The sequence below is a fragment of the Tinamus guttatus genome, unplaced genomic scaffold, assembly GCF_059628265.1.
Source record: "Tinamus guttatus ecotype Peru unplaced genomic scaffold, ASM5962826v1 Tinamus_guttatus_pri_ptg000309l, whole genome shotgun sequence".
NCBI lineage: Eukaryota > Metazoa > Chordata > Aves > Tinamiformes > Tinamidae > Tinamus > Tinamus guttatus.
In genome coordinates this window covers 225,437-244,617 of record NW_028288843.1, presented here as the reverse complement: position 1 = coordinate 244,617, position 19,181 = coordinate 225,437, and the positions used below count along the sequence as shown (strand labels likewise).

Genomic DNA, 19,181 nt, shown 5'->3' with positions numbered 1-19,181 from the left:
TTACTTTTCTGAGAATTTGGGAAACATTTACTGAAGAATGTAGCTTTATAAGAATCATACCTGCCATCAAATTAAACATAACTTCTGCATTTTTTTAGCTTAACATTTCTCCTTTTCATTGTCTATATGCCATTTTTCTCTCTGAGGTATGGCTAATGTTCAAACACCCAATCAAACACAATTTTGATATATTAATATCATTCAGTAATAAATAACCACTGAAACTCTTTAAAACATTGCAAATTCCAATTTATTGGAAAAAAAATAAAGAGTCTATTCAGAAACCTGAACACTATTGTGAGGAAATGGTAGATTTGTATGAGAATCATAGGAAAAATAAAGGGGGGGGAGCACAAATTTCTTCTTGAGGTTAACACTGCCATAGCTATTCAGTTTTCATGTCGCAAGAATAACACTAAGTAACGTTTCTGTGCTACACAAAGCAGGAGTCTGACTGCAATGGAGCTCTACACTGTAAATCAAAGTGGAATGTCTTCCCTCTAATCAGAAAGTAAATTTCTGAGCTCAGATTTCATTTAGAAATTCATGATGCCCCGAAGGTTACTGTAACCTTCCTCTTCACCCCCATTTATCTACTTACACTTTTGTTAAGATCTTTGAAATATTATTACATTCCTTTTCCTTGATTAGGATGCTTTAATGTAAGACAAATGATTTTAGTATTGTTGATTCTGTATTTTAAATAGCATTTTCCACAGTTAGACTTCATATTGTAAATCTAAACACTGTACAGAAACCAGAATTATTTTTCTTGCCTCAAGTTTATGACATTTCAGTCCACATGTACAATACATCACTAAAATGAAAATCTGAACAAATATTTTTTACATTTATAAAGGTTGCATACTTTCATACCTGCAGTATAAGAATGGCAGACATAAAACAATGTTCCTTTAAAAAAAATAAAAAAATACAACCATATGGTCCTATGTGATTTTTCCTATCAATTTATTCTCTTAACAAAAAAAAAGAGACTTTACTTTTACTTTTTCAGTTTAACTTTACTCAAACTGTCTCTAAAATTTAAATGGATTATTCTAAATATAATAGGATAAGCAACCAAAACCAAATGGACCTTAAGCACGTAGCAGCTTGGTTCAATGGTTCAATGACTCTTACTGACTGAGCTGGCAATAGGTCAACTGTCTGGAATGGAACTTGCTCTCTTGCACATTAGTAACTTGAAGCATCACAAGCTTCTAAGCTTGCAATTCTGCTGCTGAGGTGCTCACACACTGTATATGTGAAATGGTCTGTTACCTTTCATCTCTAGATACAGCCTGGGTATCACCATCATGCATAAAACAATGATGATGAGATCAAGTAGCCAATTGGTCATGGGAGACCTGAGAGTAAATGTTGCTAGCAAAATTCATCCTAGTTATGATTACTATTTTAAAGGGTGAAATGTGTGTTGAGTATTTCAGATTGGGGTATTTTCCTGCCAGTTGTACAATACATACAATCCTTAAAGAGGCATTTTATCTAGGAAAAAAGTCATTCTAAAATTGAGGTCTTAAAATACAAAATGCAGCTGAGGTCTGACCAACCAAAGATAAGCTCCCCAATACTGAAGAAGAAGGAAAAAGATATCAGCTTCCTTGAAAACATTTCTAGGAGGACATTTCCTGTATCTGATATTTCAGCTCCAGGACTCAATATTAGCTTTCTCGCACAGGCAGCTGGGGTAGTCAGGCTGCCTTCCTGCTTTGCTTACAGAATGATAATGAATGCTACAATTACAGGTACTTTCTAGCTGTATGAATTAATTCAGAACTATATTAATGCCAGAGAATATCACTTTTCTGCATCTTTAAGATAAGTGACTTCATTAGACTACAACCTTTCACAGAATCATAGAATGCTTAAGGTTGGAAGGGACCTCTAGAGATCATCTAGTCCAACCCCCCTGCACACGCAGGGTCACCTAGAGCACGTGGCACAGGACTGCGTCCAAGCGGGTTTGGAAGATCTCCAGAGAAGGAGACTCCACAACCTCTCTGGGCAGCCTGTTCCAGCGCTCTGTCACCCTCACTGTTAAAACATTTTTCCTTAAGTTCCTGTGGAACTTTTGGTATTTCAGTTTGTGGCCATTACCTCTAGTTCTGTCAGTGGCCACCACTGAAAACAGGCCAGCACCATCCTCCTCACTGCCTCCCTTGAGGTACGTACAGACACTGATTAGGTCCCATTTCAGCCTTCTCTTCTCCAGGCTGAACAGGCCCAGCTCCCTCAGCCTCTCCTCATAGGGCAGATGTTCCAGGCCCCTGATCATCCTTGTAGCCCTGCGCTGGACTCTCTCCAGCAGCTCCACATCCCTCTTGTACTGTGGAGCCCAGAACTGGACACAATACTCCCGATGTGGCCTCACCAGGGCTAAGTAGAGGGGCAGGATCACCTCCCTCAACCTGCTGGAGATGCTGCTCTTAATGCACCTATAATTGCCAAACTCCTCTCAATTTCAATTCAATACATTTTCTGTTAGTCAAGACAATTCTTATTTCTTTCAGAAATTACTTTGCCCACCAGCTTTTTCTCCCTGCTGCTTCCACACAGCACTTAATAACTGTCTATCATTAAGATACCCTGTTCTAAGCCTTGTCTATGAAATTTCCTTTCTTTTTTATTTCCATTTCCTTCATTTTCACTTCTCATTTTGCTTCCAGACCTCAGCTAATTCCATAAAACTACAACAATAAATGTCACAATATCTACCCTTAGATATGAATCTGGAATTCCATAGCAGCTCTTCCAATCATGTGGGAGTTTGCATGGAGCACATTAGACAGCTCAGAAAGCAATCCACAAAAAAGTACATCAAGTGGGATGCAAACTAACTCTACCCACAGTGAAACACTGAAGAGAAAGGATACTGTATCTTACCCTCCTCAGAGCGCATAGTCACACAAACACGCATAGTCATTTTCTTTCCTAAGAAGGGAAATTTGAAGGACTTGTCCCTTTTCATGCAGCAACTAAATGACTGCAAGATTCACACAAGATGCAGGCGATACCGATCTAATTCTCAGTCCTACCAGAAATGCAAATCTACACTGGAATTTTCTTACCAGAAATCTCAAGTATTTCTTCAGTGTGAAATGCATAATGCTAGGAAAGCAAGCAGCCTGAAAGTCAGTCATCACAAATCAACTTTGCAGAGATACTGTTCTGTAGGCTGAAGGACTCACTCTGACTAATATCTGATAACAGAAGCATTAAGGTAACACACTGCTATTCTTAGAACCACAAGCGGTGTGGGGGGGGGGACACCCATGAAACTGTTGGTCTAAGCCCATCCTTTATAACCTCAGGCAAGGAACACAAAGGCAACTGCTGCATACCTGTGGCTGTAAGAGACACAATCTGCGAGGCTTGGCTTCACACACCCAATCTGCACCAAAACTGGACTGTGCACATGACACCTACCAGCAGTGACAAAATGAAGCCAAATACTTTAAAAATTACTTGTAAGTATTTAACAAAAAGCATGACTTATCATTACAATTACATTCTAGCTCTCTGTCTCTTCTAGTGCTTTAAGTGCTCTCTGAACAATATTCTTTAATTAAAATAAAAATTACTGGGATCAATATAAGGGTAAAGGAATTAGATTTAATTAACTATGATATAGAAAAAGCCAGATGGGATGATCTAATGATTTCTCATCACTCTAAAATGTAAGTCACATTAAATCGTACTTTCATCAGAGAAATCTTACAAATCCAATATAAGAATATATGTTTTATCATTATTTTTTTCTTTTAGTCACTGTAAAATCTGGTTCCTCAATTCAGTTACTATTTTTGTTGTTGTTTTTTTACAACCTCAGTATTTCATGGCAACTACATGACTAAGAAAAACATAATCTTTCAGAGTGCATTCCTCCCATTCTAATTTAACTAAGTGCTTTTTGGTGCATGGTATACATTCAGTCTAGGCATATCACTTAAATGCTTCAATTTTTCATTTGACACTAAAGCAAATCCCATATTTCCCACACAAGCCTAAAAGAAAGCAATCACTGTTTACACCCAAAGGAAAAGAAGTTTACAAGGACATATTGAAATATTTTTTTCACTCACACCAGCAAGCACTTTCTATTTCATCAATGACTAAAACTATTCAATTTGAAAATAAGCAGGAAAGGAAATAATAATTTCCCTCATTTAGTCACAGTCTACTTTCATTTTGGGTCATCACAGGGAGTGATACATGGATAACTCATGCTGGAGGATTTTTCACTCACATATTCTTCCCAGCCTTTACTGAAGATATCTGTATTGTATGTCTATTTTTAACATAAATGCAAGTTTTTTATTCACTGTATATCACAAGAAGTCTACATTAATGTGATTTCTCTTTTTTCTTCAAAACAGCATTGTCATGCAAGCTACAGTAGGAGGCGAAGGTCTCAATTATCAGAGATATATTAAGTATATTAAGTATATTAAGTATATTCTGTATATTAAGCCAAAATATACAGAAAAGATACTGTGTGTGAAAACACACAGTAAAAAGATCCTGTGATCATAGGATACATATGCCTACATTTTCTCAGATTCAAATCAAAGTCCAGGCACTGTAAAGCAACTGTTGTTGCTCTGCATGATAAAACTGTATACATAAGCTACTACTTAAATTACGTTTATATGTCAAGTATCTGACATAAAATACATAGTTGCATTACATATAGAGTGCAATGCAGATGTAGTATTGGAAGACATTTTTTCTTATTAAATGTGTCACTTAAATTCACAACAAAGTTACATATCACCATAAAAGACAGTAATAAACAATAGTTTCACAACTTTTGGTGAATCAGAGCAGCTATTTCCTCAAGCATTCAACATATATTTTCCCTTATCCTATCTTGTACAGAACTCATGAAAGTAAAGGAAAGGAGGGGAGGAACTAAGATGAAGAGAATTACATCTGTTTTAAATTATTTTTGTTAAGATCATATAAAAGTGCCCTTGGATTATAGCATTCACCTACAGTGCAACTACAATTTTTTTTTGTATATAATATAAATCAGATCATACTTGTCCAGTGATTATCTCTCATGATAGGCAGGGTGGAAATAAGTATGACTTATTTTTGATGAGTGGATAGTTTTTGACAGTTTCCATTTCAGCCTGCACTGGAACTTTTAGCAGTTGTATCAACTAATGATTGGAAAAACATGTCATCCATAACTCAGTGTTGGTCAATCCAGGTAAACAAAGCAGGAAACCTCCTGAATCATAATAGAAGCTGCCTGTTTCATTATAGTCATTGCAAGGTGCTAATGGTGCTGTCTTTCAAAGAAAGACCTGGAGTATCTTAAAACTGATCTCTCTTTAAAACGGATTTATCACTTTTTATAACACCAAGTTCTTCAAAACCATAGGCTGTTGTTTCAAAAGTTAAAGTGATATTATGACTCTTTTACATGTTTCATGCTTGAGTAAAATCTGACTATAAATGTACAAATACTGAAAACAGAAGCAACATCTCAATCAAAATAATTCAAATTACATTTAAGACAAAATAATGAAAATCAAAAAAAACCTTTTAAGTGCTTTTGTTTCACAAAGGCAGACAAAAGTAAGAGGAAAAAAGACAATTTTCAAAGCCAAATGTTTAAAAATATGAAACAGAGTAGGAAAGTTGTGAGCCAAATCTCAAAAGCACAGATTAAACTGGAAGCTGAAATCAAAGGGTAAACAATGAGTCTTCAGTTCTAAAGTTAAAGTCCTTGGTAATATATACTAAATGCAATATACTGCCACTCATGAACACGATATACAGAACCATAAAGCATCAGAATAGATATGGTACTGCCAAGCAGAAAAGAAAAAATGATATCTATTATTAAGCTGTTATTAAAACAGTGACACAGTAAAACCCATTCTTTTTTTAAACTCACTCACTTGTGACCAATCTCATGTGCAATGGTAAAAGCTGAACCTAGGCCAATGTCTTCATTAATGCTGCAGCTCCTTTCAGGCTCACACATTCCAGCCACAGAGGCCAAGCCTGAATAAACAGAAGGAGACACAAAGGGTCATGCCAAGGTGTTTCCGTCTTAAAAGCCCTAGTTATAAATGCCTGGATTCTTTTTAATAACCTCTATGCACAGAAGAAGCAGTTGGCAAAAGGTTAACTTTCTAGTCATTTGCAAAATCACTGGGGGGAATTTCACTTTCCCGGCTAGACATTAATATTTTTTGAACTGCAGTCAGTGCTGGAAAATGTCTAGACTAGGGGTTAGATTTATAAATTTTACTTCTGGTAACTTGGGACCACCTAGTAACTTGAGCCAGGACAGGGAATTCAAGAAAGCATTTCTATTTTAACATTCTTGAGCCTGAAGAAAGCAAAATGTATCCACATTATTTTTCTTAAGAAATCTGTTTAAGTTTAGCGGGTTCATAAAAACATATAAGCAACTTTTTAAGCTACAAAAAAGCCCCACATGGTATGTTAAAAAGACTGGAAAAACAAAACTGAATGCATCAATGAAGAGAAAGGAGACATGTTAATAACAAGCATTCATTTAACCATGGAAGTCTTTTCCATTTACCACCAATCATCTTCTGGGATTAAAACCTTATTGTATTACAAGTACTTAAGTACATTTTTTAGAGAAAAAAGCCACTAGCATCTACAGAATATGACTCTTCTGTATCACATGCATTCTTCAGCATCAGTAAGTGACAGAACATATTGCAAACACATTTTGTTACCCCTAGAGAAAGCTCTAACCATCAGAGTTTTGTTTTTGTTTTTTGTTTGTTTGTTTTTGTTTTTACATATTTCTAGTTTCTTATCTGAAAGAGGAATTAAGAAATTACCTGCTCAGTTAAGTTACACTGTAATAATGACCGGAAAAAGTGTAATTGTGAAAGAAAGATGAACCTAGTTTTCACAGGCATTCATGCAAGCAGGCACTCCAGATTATTGTCTCTGGGCTACCAGTAAGCAAGTAGGAATACGACGAGTGCTTCCTGCCTATGTTCACCTTAGCAGGTAATTTGGAGCAGTAGGACCTGATCAATAGAGTAAAGTACTGGCATTAATATTCCTCGCTTATTTCTGTATGCGGTTGGAGACTCTATTTTGGACGTGTCATAGTTTAATCTCCAAGGCCATAGTCCCTACACACATGGTTCAATGCTTTCTGGAGGGAAAACATTAGGGGACATCACAGGAATACAGTCCATGCAGTAATCCAGAGCCTGATTTCTCACGTAAGCACATTTAGAACTTCTGGGGAGTGCATGTTTGAATTTTGTTTTCTCCAAAACCAACCTATCTTGTACACACCAAACTACTCTGGTAGCCAAACCAACAGGAGCAAATGGTAACATTGCATGTCTGTAGGATTTGCCTTAAACTGCTCTAAACCAAATCACTAAAACAGACACACCTACTGAGAAGAGAGGATGAACTGTCAGAAGAAAAAGGTGAGCATTGTTTGCAGCCTGCAATCCACAAAAAACCAACTTTGGTCTACTTACCAAAATTATACTTTTCTAACTGTGTTAAGACATTCTGAAGGCAACATACGAATACTCAGGTAACAACTGTCACGTTCCCTGCTGATGTTGCCACATTTTGGTGGTAAAGTGATCTCTATCTGACACCTAACTGAGCACTTGCTTAATGACCACAGAACCAAATTAGTGATTTATAATTCTATACCATGCTTGCAGAATGGGACAGAGCTCTAGTCAAGAAGGCAGTTTATAGTTCTGTAAACAGGTTAAAGGAGAGAGAAGTTGTCCTCCACTACAACCAGAGAGCTTCAGAAGACAGTGGAGTTATAGAAAACACCTATCTTTTCTAAATAGCTCTTCACAAGACTTCTTATTTAAGGAAGCTGGAACAGGAGAACATCTATCCCACAGTGAATCCTTTACTTCTATTTATCCCTTGAACACGAACAATTCAAGTTTCTCCTGACATTCTGGGACCTCTTTGAGGCTTACGTTCACCAGGCCCCTTTGACATGTGCTTAATTTCAGTTACTGGAGGGCAGTGGAACTTAAGCATATTAATACATTGCTGCAAAAAGGCCACAGGGCCTTGTCTCTCTTCCAGTTTAATGCCTATAATGCAAATAAATCACTGCGGTTCTGTTGCCAAGGGTCCAGTAACAGTGAGTTGGAACTGATACCACATGTGAATTTTTTTTAAAATCAAGCCTTTTGTTTAATAAAGCATGTGCCAAAGTCTGTCCTCTGCTATGCTGGATTCAAGTAGAGCAGAATCTGCCTTTATGCCAAATACAGCGAACTAATACACTAATGAACTGTGTTAAAAATATCACATATAAATATCAAGCAATTCGTGCGTGAATGCACTCCCTTTTAAACTTTCTTCTTTTAACACTTGCAAAGCCAATTCTATAACATTGGTAAAGACAGTCTCTTTAGGCTGGTATCTTCTGCACAGACTTCAGAGTAGAACACTTAAAAAAAATTTAAAATAACTGTCAGCAATTGTGGTATACCAAACATGCTCTGAATACTGCTTATATTTACAAAAGGCAAAATTCTGACACTATTTCTCATGCAAATCACTTCCCTGTGCCGCAAGTTTCCTTCTGACTTGAGTGGGACTACTTGTAGAAAAATCAGCATGCACTAAGGCTATCAAAGCACACAGTAATAGAGGGAGACACAAAGAAAGTACAGTGATGGGCTCTGAAAATATTAATAAACTGAACTAGCTGAATTAAAATTGTATTTAACTATGGATGAGAAAGAGGCTTATGAAGGGATCCAAACTGGAAAAAGAAAAAGGTTCCGAATAATATTTCTTTCATAAATTTAAAGGACCATTTAAGCTAATAACTATATAATATAGTAAGTATAAGTTCTGGTGAAAAATGTAGGTTTACAGAGGATAATAGCTTTCCATCCTGCCCCTAAGGTTGCTAAGTGTGTTTTCCTGTTGCCAAAGCAGTGTAGAATTCTAATACTACTCCAATTTATATCACTGCGTTATCTTTCCCTAAGTTTGTGAAAGAAACTGTCTGAACCTGCATCCCTTTGGACACTATATATCAACAGTGCAAACCCCAAAGTTTATTTCTGTTTTTTTTGTATTCTTTTATTGTTTTTCTGAAGTCTTTTGTTTGTATTTTTAATAGATGATAGAGACAGATTGAATGGAAATACACATTAAGTCCTCTCCTCTAATTATTGCTTGGTAAGTTTGAGTCATCTGCTAGGTTTTATCAGCATTACAGCTGCCAGAAAAGGAATGCCCAACAGCAGCTCACTTAGCTTAGAGTTCCAGTAATCTATCACACACAAACCATTACCTAAACAGATCCATCTAGGGTTTCTTTTATCATTCGTGTCTATAGAAATGCAAAATTTTTAAAAGCATAAAGCTAAAATGCCTAATCAGCCAATAAATACGTATCTGAGGTTAAGCAAGCAAACAAACAGCAAATATGAGCTGAAATTTCTCTTTACAATCTTACCCAGTGTTCCACAAGGCTTGTTTTTGTAAGTGCAGATATCATATCTGTTAAGGATAAAAAAGGAGATAAAGTATGTCAGAAGATCAAATCTCTAGGATATTTTGTGTATTTATTACATATTTGTATCATAGTTCAAGTAGTCAGACCGCAATCAGCTTAATTATGTGCAGCCAGCTGGTGTCGGCATTTTCTACACTCGGGTGTGAACCGCAAGCTGCAGTACACTCACAGCCGCTGGCCTCAGGCCAGTGGGACACCTGCCAGTAAGAAAAAAATGGTTAAAGTGGATCTTTGTAATCACCGGCTCCATAAAGCAGCCTACCATGCTGCTGCAACCTTACAGCAGCAGTGTGTAGACTGCTACCAAGGCAAGTTTAACTACTTGCAGCTTTTAAACATACTAGAATTCTCTCAGAGCCTCATGCAGCATTTATAAACTAAATAATATTAATTGTAACTCCTACCATTCAATCTTTCTCATTAAAAGTTATAACTCTCAATTATTGCACCAAAAATCATCAAAAATCTGATACTCCAGTATTATGTTTCTGTGTAATTAATGTACAAGTATCTCAAGTTGAAAATGGAATTAAAATACTTTGTTACATATCTAAGACTAACTACAGTGATCTACAAACTGTATCTCCACGTTCTGAATAAGAAAACCCATGCGGGTCCTCATACCCTAGTGGTAAAAGAATTGCAATGTCTTTGATTTTCAAGAATTTAAAATTATTTCCTTTCAGGATGTTTCAGAATAATTCCCTTGATTTTGAGTGGTGAGTAAAAATGAATATAAGAAGATATGACATTTCTGTTGTGATTTTTAACCTAAATATTTACTAATTTCAAACCACCAGATATTTGCTTTAAAAGTGACATATAACGACCATTTTCAAAAACTGCTTTATTTATAAGCCTGACATGAGATATATACATATACCTTTGAATGCTAAACACTAAGTTCTGTCTGAAAGCCTAATCCACAGACAAAATAACAAAACTTAAAATTTGGATCAAATCCAGTAAATTCTCTTAGCATGTAGAGTGCTGTGAACACATGAAATCCCTGTGATTTTAAATGGACTAAGTGTGGAGCAGTTTGCTAAGCTAAGTCCTAATTTTGAACACAAATGTTCATATGCACTGATGTCACTAAGGAAGCACAAAACTGTGTCACCCTACACACACACATAAAGCTCCCACTGATTTCTCATTTGCTGTTTGGAGAGGGAGAGGTAATTGAACCAGCATTCTTTTAATGTGTTGCGCTATAAGTGGGTTTTGTAAATCACAGAGGTATAAGACAACACATAGAGAGTACACTTCCTGTCCCTTCCATCTTTAAATAAACAGAATTAATATTTATGCAATTAGATGCACAAATACTTTGAAAATACGATAAGCACTCCTCCACTATGACCAATATCAGATGTGTTAGAAGAGGGACCTTCTGTCCCATCTACCTACACACTGCAGAGAAAGGAGGCCAGATACTTCCTGGTCCCCACAAGCTGCAAGCCGTCAGCTAAAGCTGCAATGCATGTAATTGTCCAACTATGAAGCTCACATAAAAGCAAGTTTGGGCCCACCACCAAAAAAAAAAAAAAAAAGGGACAAATTCAGAGATTCAAGGACTAAAAAGCAACATAACAATGATTAAATACTGTCTTCCCCTATCCCTTACATAAAAAGGCAAGTAATTTATCCTAGAAGCTAGACTAAAGTAGTTCAGTAAGGCTATTTAATGTCACATTAAGAGTTGCTTTCAACATGGGAATTTGAGAACAACAGCACTGGGCTTTAAAGTTCTTCTTCCCAACAGAAATCCTCCATGAGTGTCCAGGCAAATAAGAGGAACAGGAAAGCATGGAGTACCTCTTCTGATACAGCATCCCAGTTTTGCAGCTTAGGGAGCTTCTCACTTTGTATCTTAACACCTTATTATTGTTTCTCCTACTATTTCTAAAGCTTAGTTAATTACCCTCAGCCTAAGAGAAAGACAGGTTATTTCCAGTTTTCATCTCTAGGATGTTGTTATGCTTCGATCAGCAAAGTTGAGTCCTTCTGTCGCCTTCAGAGGTCTTTTCTACGATCAAGTCATTTGTTGAACTTGTCTTAACCAACATGAATAAACTGAGCTTTGTCAGTGTACACCATTTTTCGTAATAGGTTTTGATCATCAGCTGTTCAAAAAAGGATTTTCCCTTCAGTGTAAAAGGTCTTATATCTGAAGAAGCGGTAAACTTCAGTCAAAAACTAAATAAAACTAAGTTCACCTAGTTCCAACACGCAGAACTGCAAATCATAAACTGAACTGCAGCTGCATCCAAGCTGGACTTCTGACTTCTTTTAAAGGGATCAAAACACTCACCAAACTATCACATAATTCTTGCTCCTATTTCTAAATTACGGAAAGTGAAAAAAAAAAAAAAAAAAGATAAGTAGCTTGGACCTTCACATTAGTTTTTCTATACATCTACTCTGCTAGGATAAAAAGACTGTTTACTTAATAGGTGCAGACAATTTAACTAATGCTAAAGAACTGTGAATGTCATAAAATGAATATTTTATAGATTTACTCAGTTTTTGTAATAAACTTTTTATCATAATTCTTCAGTAGTTCAAAACTTTTATGAAAATCTGGTTATTCATTTGATTCCACAGGTCAAGAAAAGCAATACTTACAACATACTGCCTATTGCTTTTTTTCCAGCATCTGCTTAGCCTTATAGAAAGTGCTACACCATAACAACACTTTGCCTTAAAATAAAGTACACATCTTACTTGGTTTCTTCCTCAAAAACCTCTGACCAAAAATAACTATTTAAACAAAGGAAGGAAAAGCATAATATAGAAGTTACACATCTCTCAACAGAAATAGCAGTTCTACTATTAGTTTTATCTTTAAAACTAAAAAAAAAAACTATTATCTTTAAAACTGCCATTGACAACAAAATTCTAGTTGTATGAGACTTTCCTCAGATACTTCACTTGGGTGGATAAATGGAATTCTGAGTTACAGCTAAGAAAAATATTATCATTGCGAGTTCTCATTCTCTGATTTATATGAAAGCAAATATGTAAGATAACTGCACTACAGATGGAATATTTACATACTACTCCTTTCTAAATTGCAAATGCACCTACAATGGTAAGCAATTCTATTCTGAAACCACCTCTTGAAACAATCTCTTTTTTTCCATGTTCTTATTTGTCTTCACCGGTTTTGACAATGTAATATTAGAATAGTAAATTTACCAGAATCAGTGGCTTTGTAGGCATATTTGGGAAAGCTTTACAATCCCAAAGAGCATCACAGTTTTTCTAGGACAGAAGCACAAAGCTAATTTTGAGACACTGATTTTACAGCTTCTTGCAACACAAGCTTTACCCCAAACCTAAAGTTTCTAAAAGTATGTTTTTCAACCAAGTTCATGAAGAATGTATCAACTGAGAAGCTTTCTTTTGAGATTGTCACAATGTGTCATGTAAGAATGTGGTAGAACTACCAGGAAAGATCAGATGAAAACACAGGACTTCATATATAAGTTTATAAAAGAGGGGAAGTAGTTCTAAAGACAAGATGCAGGCCTAGAAAGAGTTTTCAGAGACCACTCGTAAGTCTCTTACAGCATTTCAAATCACTGATAAGAGGTCATCAGTCCAAAAAAAATCAGAGGGCTAGCTTTAAAATCTCCCAATTTAAAATAAAATAAGACTTTTTAGAGATTTTACTCATCACCTATTTTCAGACATTTCTGAGAATTTCTGTGTTTCTACAAAGTTTGACACTTGCTCAGGTTTAATTCTTGTTATCTTCCTTTTTCAATGTTAGCTCTGTTTCTCAAACACCAAGTTGTCCTTACCAGCTACAGTAAATACTAAATAACGAGAAGAAAGTTGGACAGAGAAAGCATGGAATAATGAATGCTATAATTTGTTAAATACCTAATTAGATCAGAATCCAAGACAGACACCTCAAGTAGCTTAACAGCTCCTACTATAAGACAGACATTCAAATAGTACCAATTCTATCAATTAGTTCAGAAGTGATACTCATTTACAGTTATTTTCCTATTCAAGTTCTGTCTCATGTACTGAAAATAGATAGCTTGAAAATACAGATATATTTCCTTGCTGTCCAATGAAATATCAACATCACATGAAACTTTAGAAGAGACAAAATACTTCCCTTCCATATGTTCTTTCCTCCCACATGCTCTTGCTGTAATCAGAACCTTTCTACAGTCTACAGGACTACAAAGTAGGAAAGTGTCAGATCATTTATCATAACATAAAGGCATATGAACACCCTACAAAATATAAAACTATTTTATTTAGCAATTGACACTCTAGAATTATTCTGCTGACAAACTCTGTAAGTAAACTTCAGCACTGAAGAAACAACCTGGTACTTGCGATTCCAAAATCTGCTCCTCACAGATTTTGGACTGGCAGTGTCACTTTACTCTCTGCTCTGCCTTCACCTACAAGTAGTTTGTTCATTTTTTTTTTCTGTTCTGTATCCAGGAGATACAACCTCCCTCCTTTCTTCATATATTTTTTGTGATCTTCAGTGAACGTAAGTTGCATTTTCCTCCTAAAGTTCTTCTACAGCTTTAGGAGGACTGGCTTTGGCAATACCAACAGAAGGCCAAACCACCATTAGCTAGCTTTCACAAGTAGGCCTGCCTTACTATAAAGACAATTTCGAGAGATACCAACTCTACAATCACAGCAATGACCACTGGGCTCAGTCTAGGCTCACTACCTAAAAAGCATCCTCCCATCCCTCTTTTTTTACACTCTGCACTGAGTTCTGTGCTCTTGCACTTAAATTTACTGCCACCCAACCTAGCTATTTTAGAGGCTTGTGTATGCCTTCAGAATATTCAGTATACAGTCACTGGTTGCAGTGATCAGCTTCAGAAGAAGCTACAAGACTTCTAGCTGCTTTACCCATTCTTAAATGAATCCATCTGTCTTCTTCGGAATATGTTTATTCTAAGAGATGTTATGCTTTATGTCCCTCGCAATGCTGAGACTCCTCTATCAGTCCCTTCAAACAAAATCAGGCATTAAAAAAAACATGTTTCTGAAAAAACCCTATATAGCAAGTCAAAACTGTATAATGTAAATCTGAACATGGAAAATTAGTTAGCATTATATTAAATGTATAAGATTTTTAGAGCTATTCAGATATGTGACAACTATGATTTCATAACTGTTCAGAGACCACAGAAAGGTTCTGGATTTACACTGCCACCAGAACGTAGAAACACTTAACTTTTTGCACGCTGTTCCACCATTTCCTTGTATGCTCAGTAACTAGTCAAAATTTGGAAGGAGCTTCCTGAATGTGACCTAGCTTAAAGCTAGCCTGAAGAACAGAACAGCAATGTTGGTGTATCTACTCCAAAGTACACTGCTGACATATTTCATACTGGTGCATTTGGGAAAAATCTGGCAACTAATGCATAAGACCTTTGTTCAAGGAACATTCAGTAAGAACCGCTCAAGTAATTTGTAGGGCAATGCTCTTCGGAGTGCTCTAATGTAAAAAAAGTCTGGGAAAAAGGAAGACTAGCAACACCAATTACGTAGGCGTGGCTGGGGCATCCTGCCACAAAGCAGAAAATACTTTGCTAAACCATGTGTAGAAAGCCACTAGTCTGGACCTCTGGCAGGAGAGAAACACAGTTATCAGCTATGACTACTAACCAAGTTTGAGCTCTGTTGTACAGTAATGAGAAACTGTAGCAGTAGCAAATACACCGACAAATTTTGTTGCAGATAGGGCCTTTCTTCCTCTTCTAATCTTCTGTAATTGCAAATGGTTAGCAGAGAATTCCCTGGAAATACCAGACATATGTCTTCATTCACAACACGACCAGTTTCTGTGCCCTTACTCACAGTGAATAGTACTTTGCAAGTATTCTTTAGTGGTCTTAATGGTCTGCCTGCTTAAGCATCTCACAGTGTGTGCAGTGAGATGTGAACCTGTACTAGCAAAATTTACTGAGGATCTTTGATTTTTATTGAAATTTCTATAGCAAGTTTTCAAAATAGCTTTCAAATAGCAATTTCAATTTCAATAGCTTTCATCTTTTTTTGCTGGCTTTCAAAAAGCTTAAACTCCTAAATTCTTTTTGTCTGCCCTATATGAACATCCCCAATATATGAAATTACCACAGTTTCCTAATCTTATTTTCATACTGCTAACACACCTTAGTAAACAGGAAATAAACTTCTTAGTGTTAATGATAGTTCATAAAAACAGCAGCTCATTAGGAAGACAAATCAATCTTTCTATAAACACAAGAATATAAGAATTGCAAGACCAAGTTCCCTCATCCCTATGCCCTGCCTTCAGGACACCTCAAGAAAATATCTAAGAGGGAGGGCAAGTCTGAAAAGGCTGCTGCACCAAGGCTCTCGCAATAATCTTCAGTCCAAACTTTTTGAGACAGTTTTGCTTCCAGGTAGTCAGCAACTCTTGATAGATTAATTCTGTGAACTCACCCAGCCTTTCAACCCCTGCAAATGGTTTCCACAAAGTAACTTGGCAGGTAGTCTCAGCATCTCCTAACCCTCCCGTGAAGAGCCACTGCCTTCTCCTTGCGCTCAGTCTTCCTCTTGCTGAGTTCATGCGATCAGCCCTAGCTTGAACAGGAAGGGATAGTGAACAACTGTTTTATTCATACCCTTAACACTGTGCATGACTTTGTAGGCCATTATTATGATTACATCCATTCCAAATTTGACTCTTCCATGTCCTCTATCATTCCTTAAGTCATTCCATACAAAGAAAGCTGCACATTTTTGACCCTCCTTGTTTCTCTTTCTCAAACCTATTCCAATTCTTCTATAACAAAAGAATTCTACTCAAGAGGTAGGCCTGTCAACTTATTTAATTTACTCCTTTACTAATAATTACTACTACTTAATTTGCGGTTGTAACTGCTTTCTGAACATGAAGCTGACAGTTTCATGGAACTACTGGAATTGATTTGCCAAGCAATAACCACCAACTCAGGACATCTCATTTTATATGAAAAATTACAGCTGCAGAGATGTGAAAATAAAGAAAGGTGAGAACCATAATTTCTATCTCTTTAAAATATATATATAGTTGTTTTATTTCAATAGGTATTACTTTTTCCCAACAATTTCAAAACATTTTACATAGGCCGAATCATTTTAAAACAAAAACTGCAACACAATTTTTTTAAATAAAGCATTAATCTATGTTACATCAGTACAGGGGAAGGCTGGGGTGGCAAAAGGGATTTTCACAGTTTCTGTCTTTCCAATTCTGTCAAGAAAGCATTTTTTCCCTGAAAATAGTAACTTTAGCTATATGCTTATGAAATATAAAAGGTAATTTCAGTTAGTTTATTCTACAACAAAAGGACTAAGTTAATTTAGAGTATCTTGCTAGTACCATTGCTTACATGTCTAAGCCATTATACAGAAGCCTGTTTGCCTACCATCAGTGTTTCTCTTCAGAGCTTAGGTATGCTTTCAAAACACTAAAGCATGTTAACTGTAAGTCATCTGAAAACTAAACCTCAACTTTGGAAAACAAAACAGCAATAAAGCACATGAAAAAAAGACATATTTGAATGATATGATTACTCTTCCTTCTTTATCCAAAGCCTAAGTCTCTGAGTTGGTGCTTCAAGTAATCTTACCATTATACAGAATCTTGAATTATTACAAAAAGTACAATTGCCAAAAACAGTGTCTGATGAGTTTCGTTATATGGACACGTCTCCTCCTAACTAGGTAATGATAATGATAGAGTTCACACTTCACTCCTAATGACAAAGTCGACATTTCAGGCACAGGGAATAGTTCTGAATAGTAATTATGTTTTGAAGGGTAACTCAGGAGTTTTCAGTGATAAACTATGGGGAGGGGTGAGGGGAAAAGCCATGATGATCTCTCATTAACTGAAAAACATGCTAGTAAGTGTACATATGTAGAAACAGCCTCCCTCTTCATGGAGTATCTGTAGTGCTGTGTATCTTCCTAGCAAGTCGTGCATCGTGTGGGCCACGATTCAGATTGCACACTAGCAGCAAGCTTCTGAAGACCCATGTAGGTACATGGTACATTTTTTTTTTCCATAAAATCATGGACTTAAGCTGTGTGGGTATTTTGTCTGTATTAAAACAGCCATGGGAGGCTGCTTGAGAATGCATCACAGCTGCAACAATACATCGCAAGGACTCAAAGCTGCACTTTGGCTTCTGTCAGCAAGCTGATGAGTATTTATCTTCTCATTTTACCGCAGCTGTAGGAGAAGAAACTTGCACTCATTCTATCAGTAATGTTATTCCCTGAAAGAGCAGAAGGAGGAATAGCATGTTTTTTCTGCTTTGAGGGGGCTCTCACTGAATACCAGAAGCACTTGAAGACAGGCTGCTCCATTTTTTCTGTCTTATAAAAAAGAAAATGCAACCTAGGATAGGTATAGTAATTCTGCTTCAAATACGTATTACCAAACTGAATGAACTGCATTACAAGAACAGTGGATTTTAAATCATGGCGTTGATTTCTATCAATGGAATGCCGAGGTTGCATAAAATCCAACAACATGAAATTAAAGCTTTATACAACCCTAATCTACCATGGCACACAATTATTTAATTATACAAAAGCTTTGGGTCTCTGGCACAAGCAGTAAGAATAATACAAGAAAGTGAAGACCACTTTCTCTCGATGCCATGAATTCAGGAGATGTGGGCAGACATCCACGATCTGGCAGAGCCAAAAGCACTGACAGCTAAAATTCCAAGCTTGCAGTTTTGTAAGACCCAAGTATATATGGCAGTAAACTCCATTTTTCAAATGAATTTATATATTAAACACTTTCAGAATACACATTTAAAGGCTTAGTATATGCTTATAATTGAAGTGGCTTACTAGTGAATTTCAATTATGGCCATAGCTGCAGAAGCAAATCTTACAGCAGCTCAGATCCTACTGATGTCAGAAGTTATGTGAGCAAAGGTTTGAGCATCAGACCTGATAATTTGTGGCCTTCAGTATAGTTTGCAACCGTCAAACGTTAAGTGAGAAGTATACATCCACACACGCATGTGCCTGCACCTGTGTTACTGCTTATAAGCCATATTCCAGTGAGGCCCGGAATAGTTAACAGAGGACAGCCATTCAGAAAGATCTGTTATACAATTAGCAATAATGAAGAGGACCCACTTACCACCTATGAAAGTGTATGCATTTTGAACTAACAAACAGGTCCGAGTAAAAATTGGGTAAGCCAGCTACAGAAATAGCAAAAATTGAGACAAACAAGAATGTAATGCTACAACAGAAATTTGTCCGAATACCACAAGGCCACCTCAAACACAGATGACCCCTGCACCTTGATGACTCAGAGAGAAGAGTGCCACCTACTGAGTCCACTACTTAATTATGATAAAAGCAGCATCACATTCGTCCAGAAACAGAATGGAAAGTTTAAAGTATTACAAAAGGGACCTTCACCTCTTTTAAAAATCTGAAGCTGGTCTCGTATTTTAATGTTACTGAAGTTTATGTAACATGATAACCATTTTGTTTCTGAACAAATGAGCTAGTGCTTCTATCAAATTAATACCTACATGCAAGTCATCTTGAACAGCTCATGATTCTGATGCCTCCCTTTTCA

The 19,181-nt window shown here is 36.5% G+C and overlaps 1 protein-coding gene across 1 annotated transcript in view; it reads right to left on the bottom strand.

Annotated features, from left to right (window-relative positions):
• The window catches only part of ADAMTS6 (ADAM metallopeptidase with thrombospondin type 1 motif 6), a 129,577-nt gene that overhangs the window by 77,638 nt on the left and 32,758 nt on the right, over window positions 1-19,181 (bottom strand). The window contains exons 7-8 of the mRNA XM_088528473.1: window positions 9,500-9,543; window positions 5,934-6,039 (exon numbers count right to left, since the gene is read on the bottom strand). Of these exons, the coding sequence (XP_088384599.1) occupies window positions 5,934-6,039; window positions 9,500-9,543 (150 nt within the window). The remainder of the gene's footprint in view (window positions 1-5,933; window positions 6,040-9,499; window positions 9,544-19,181) is intronic.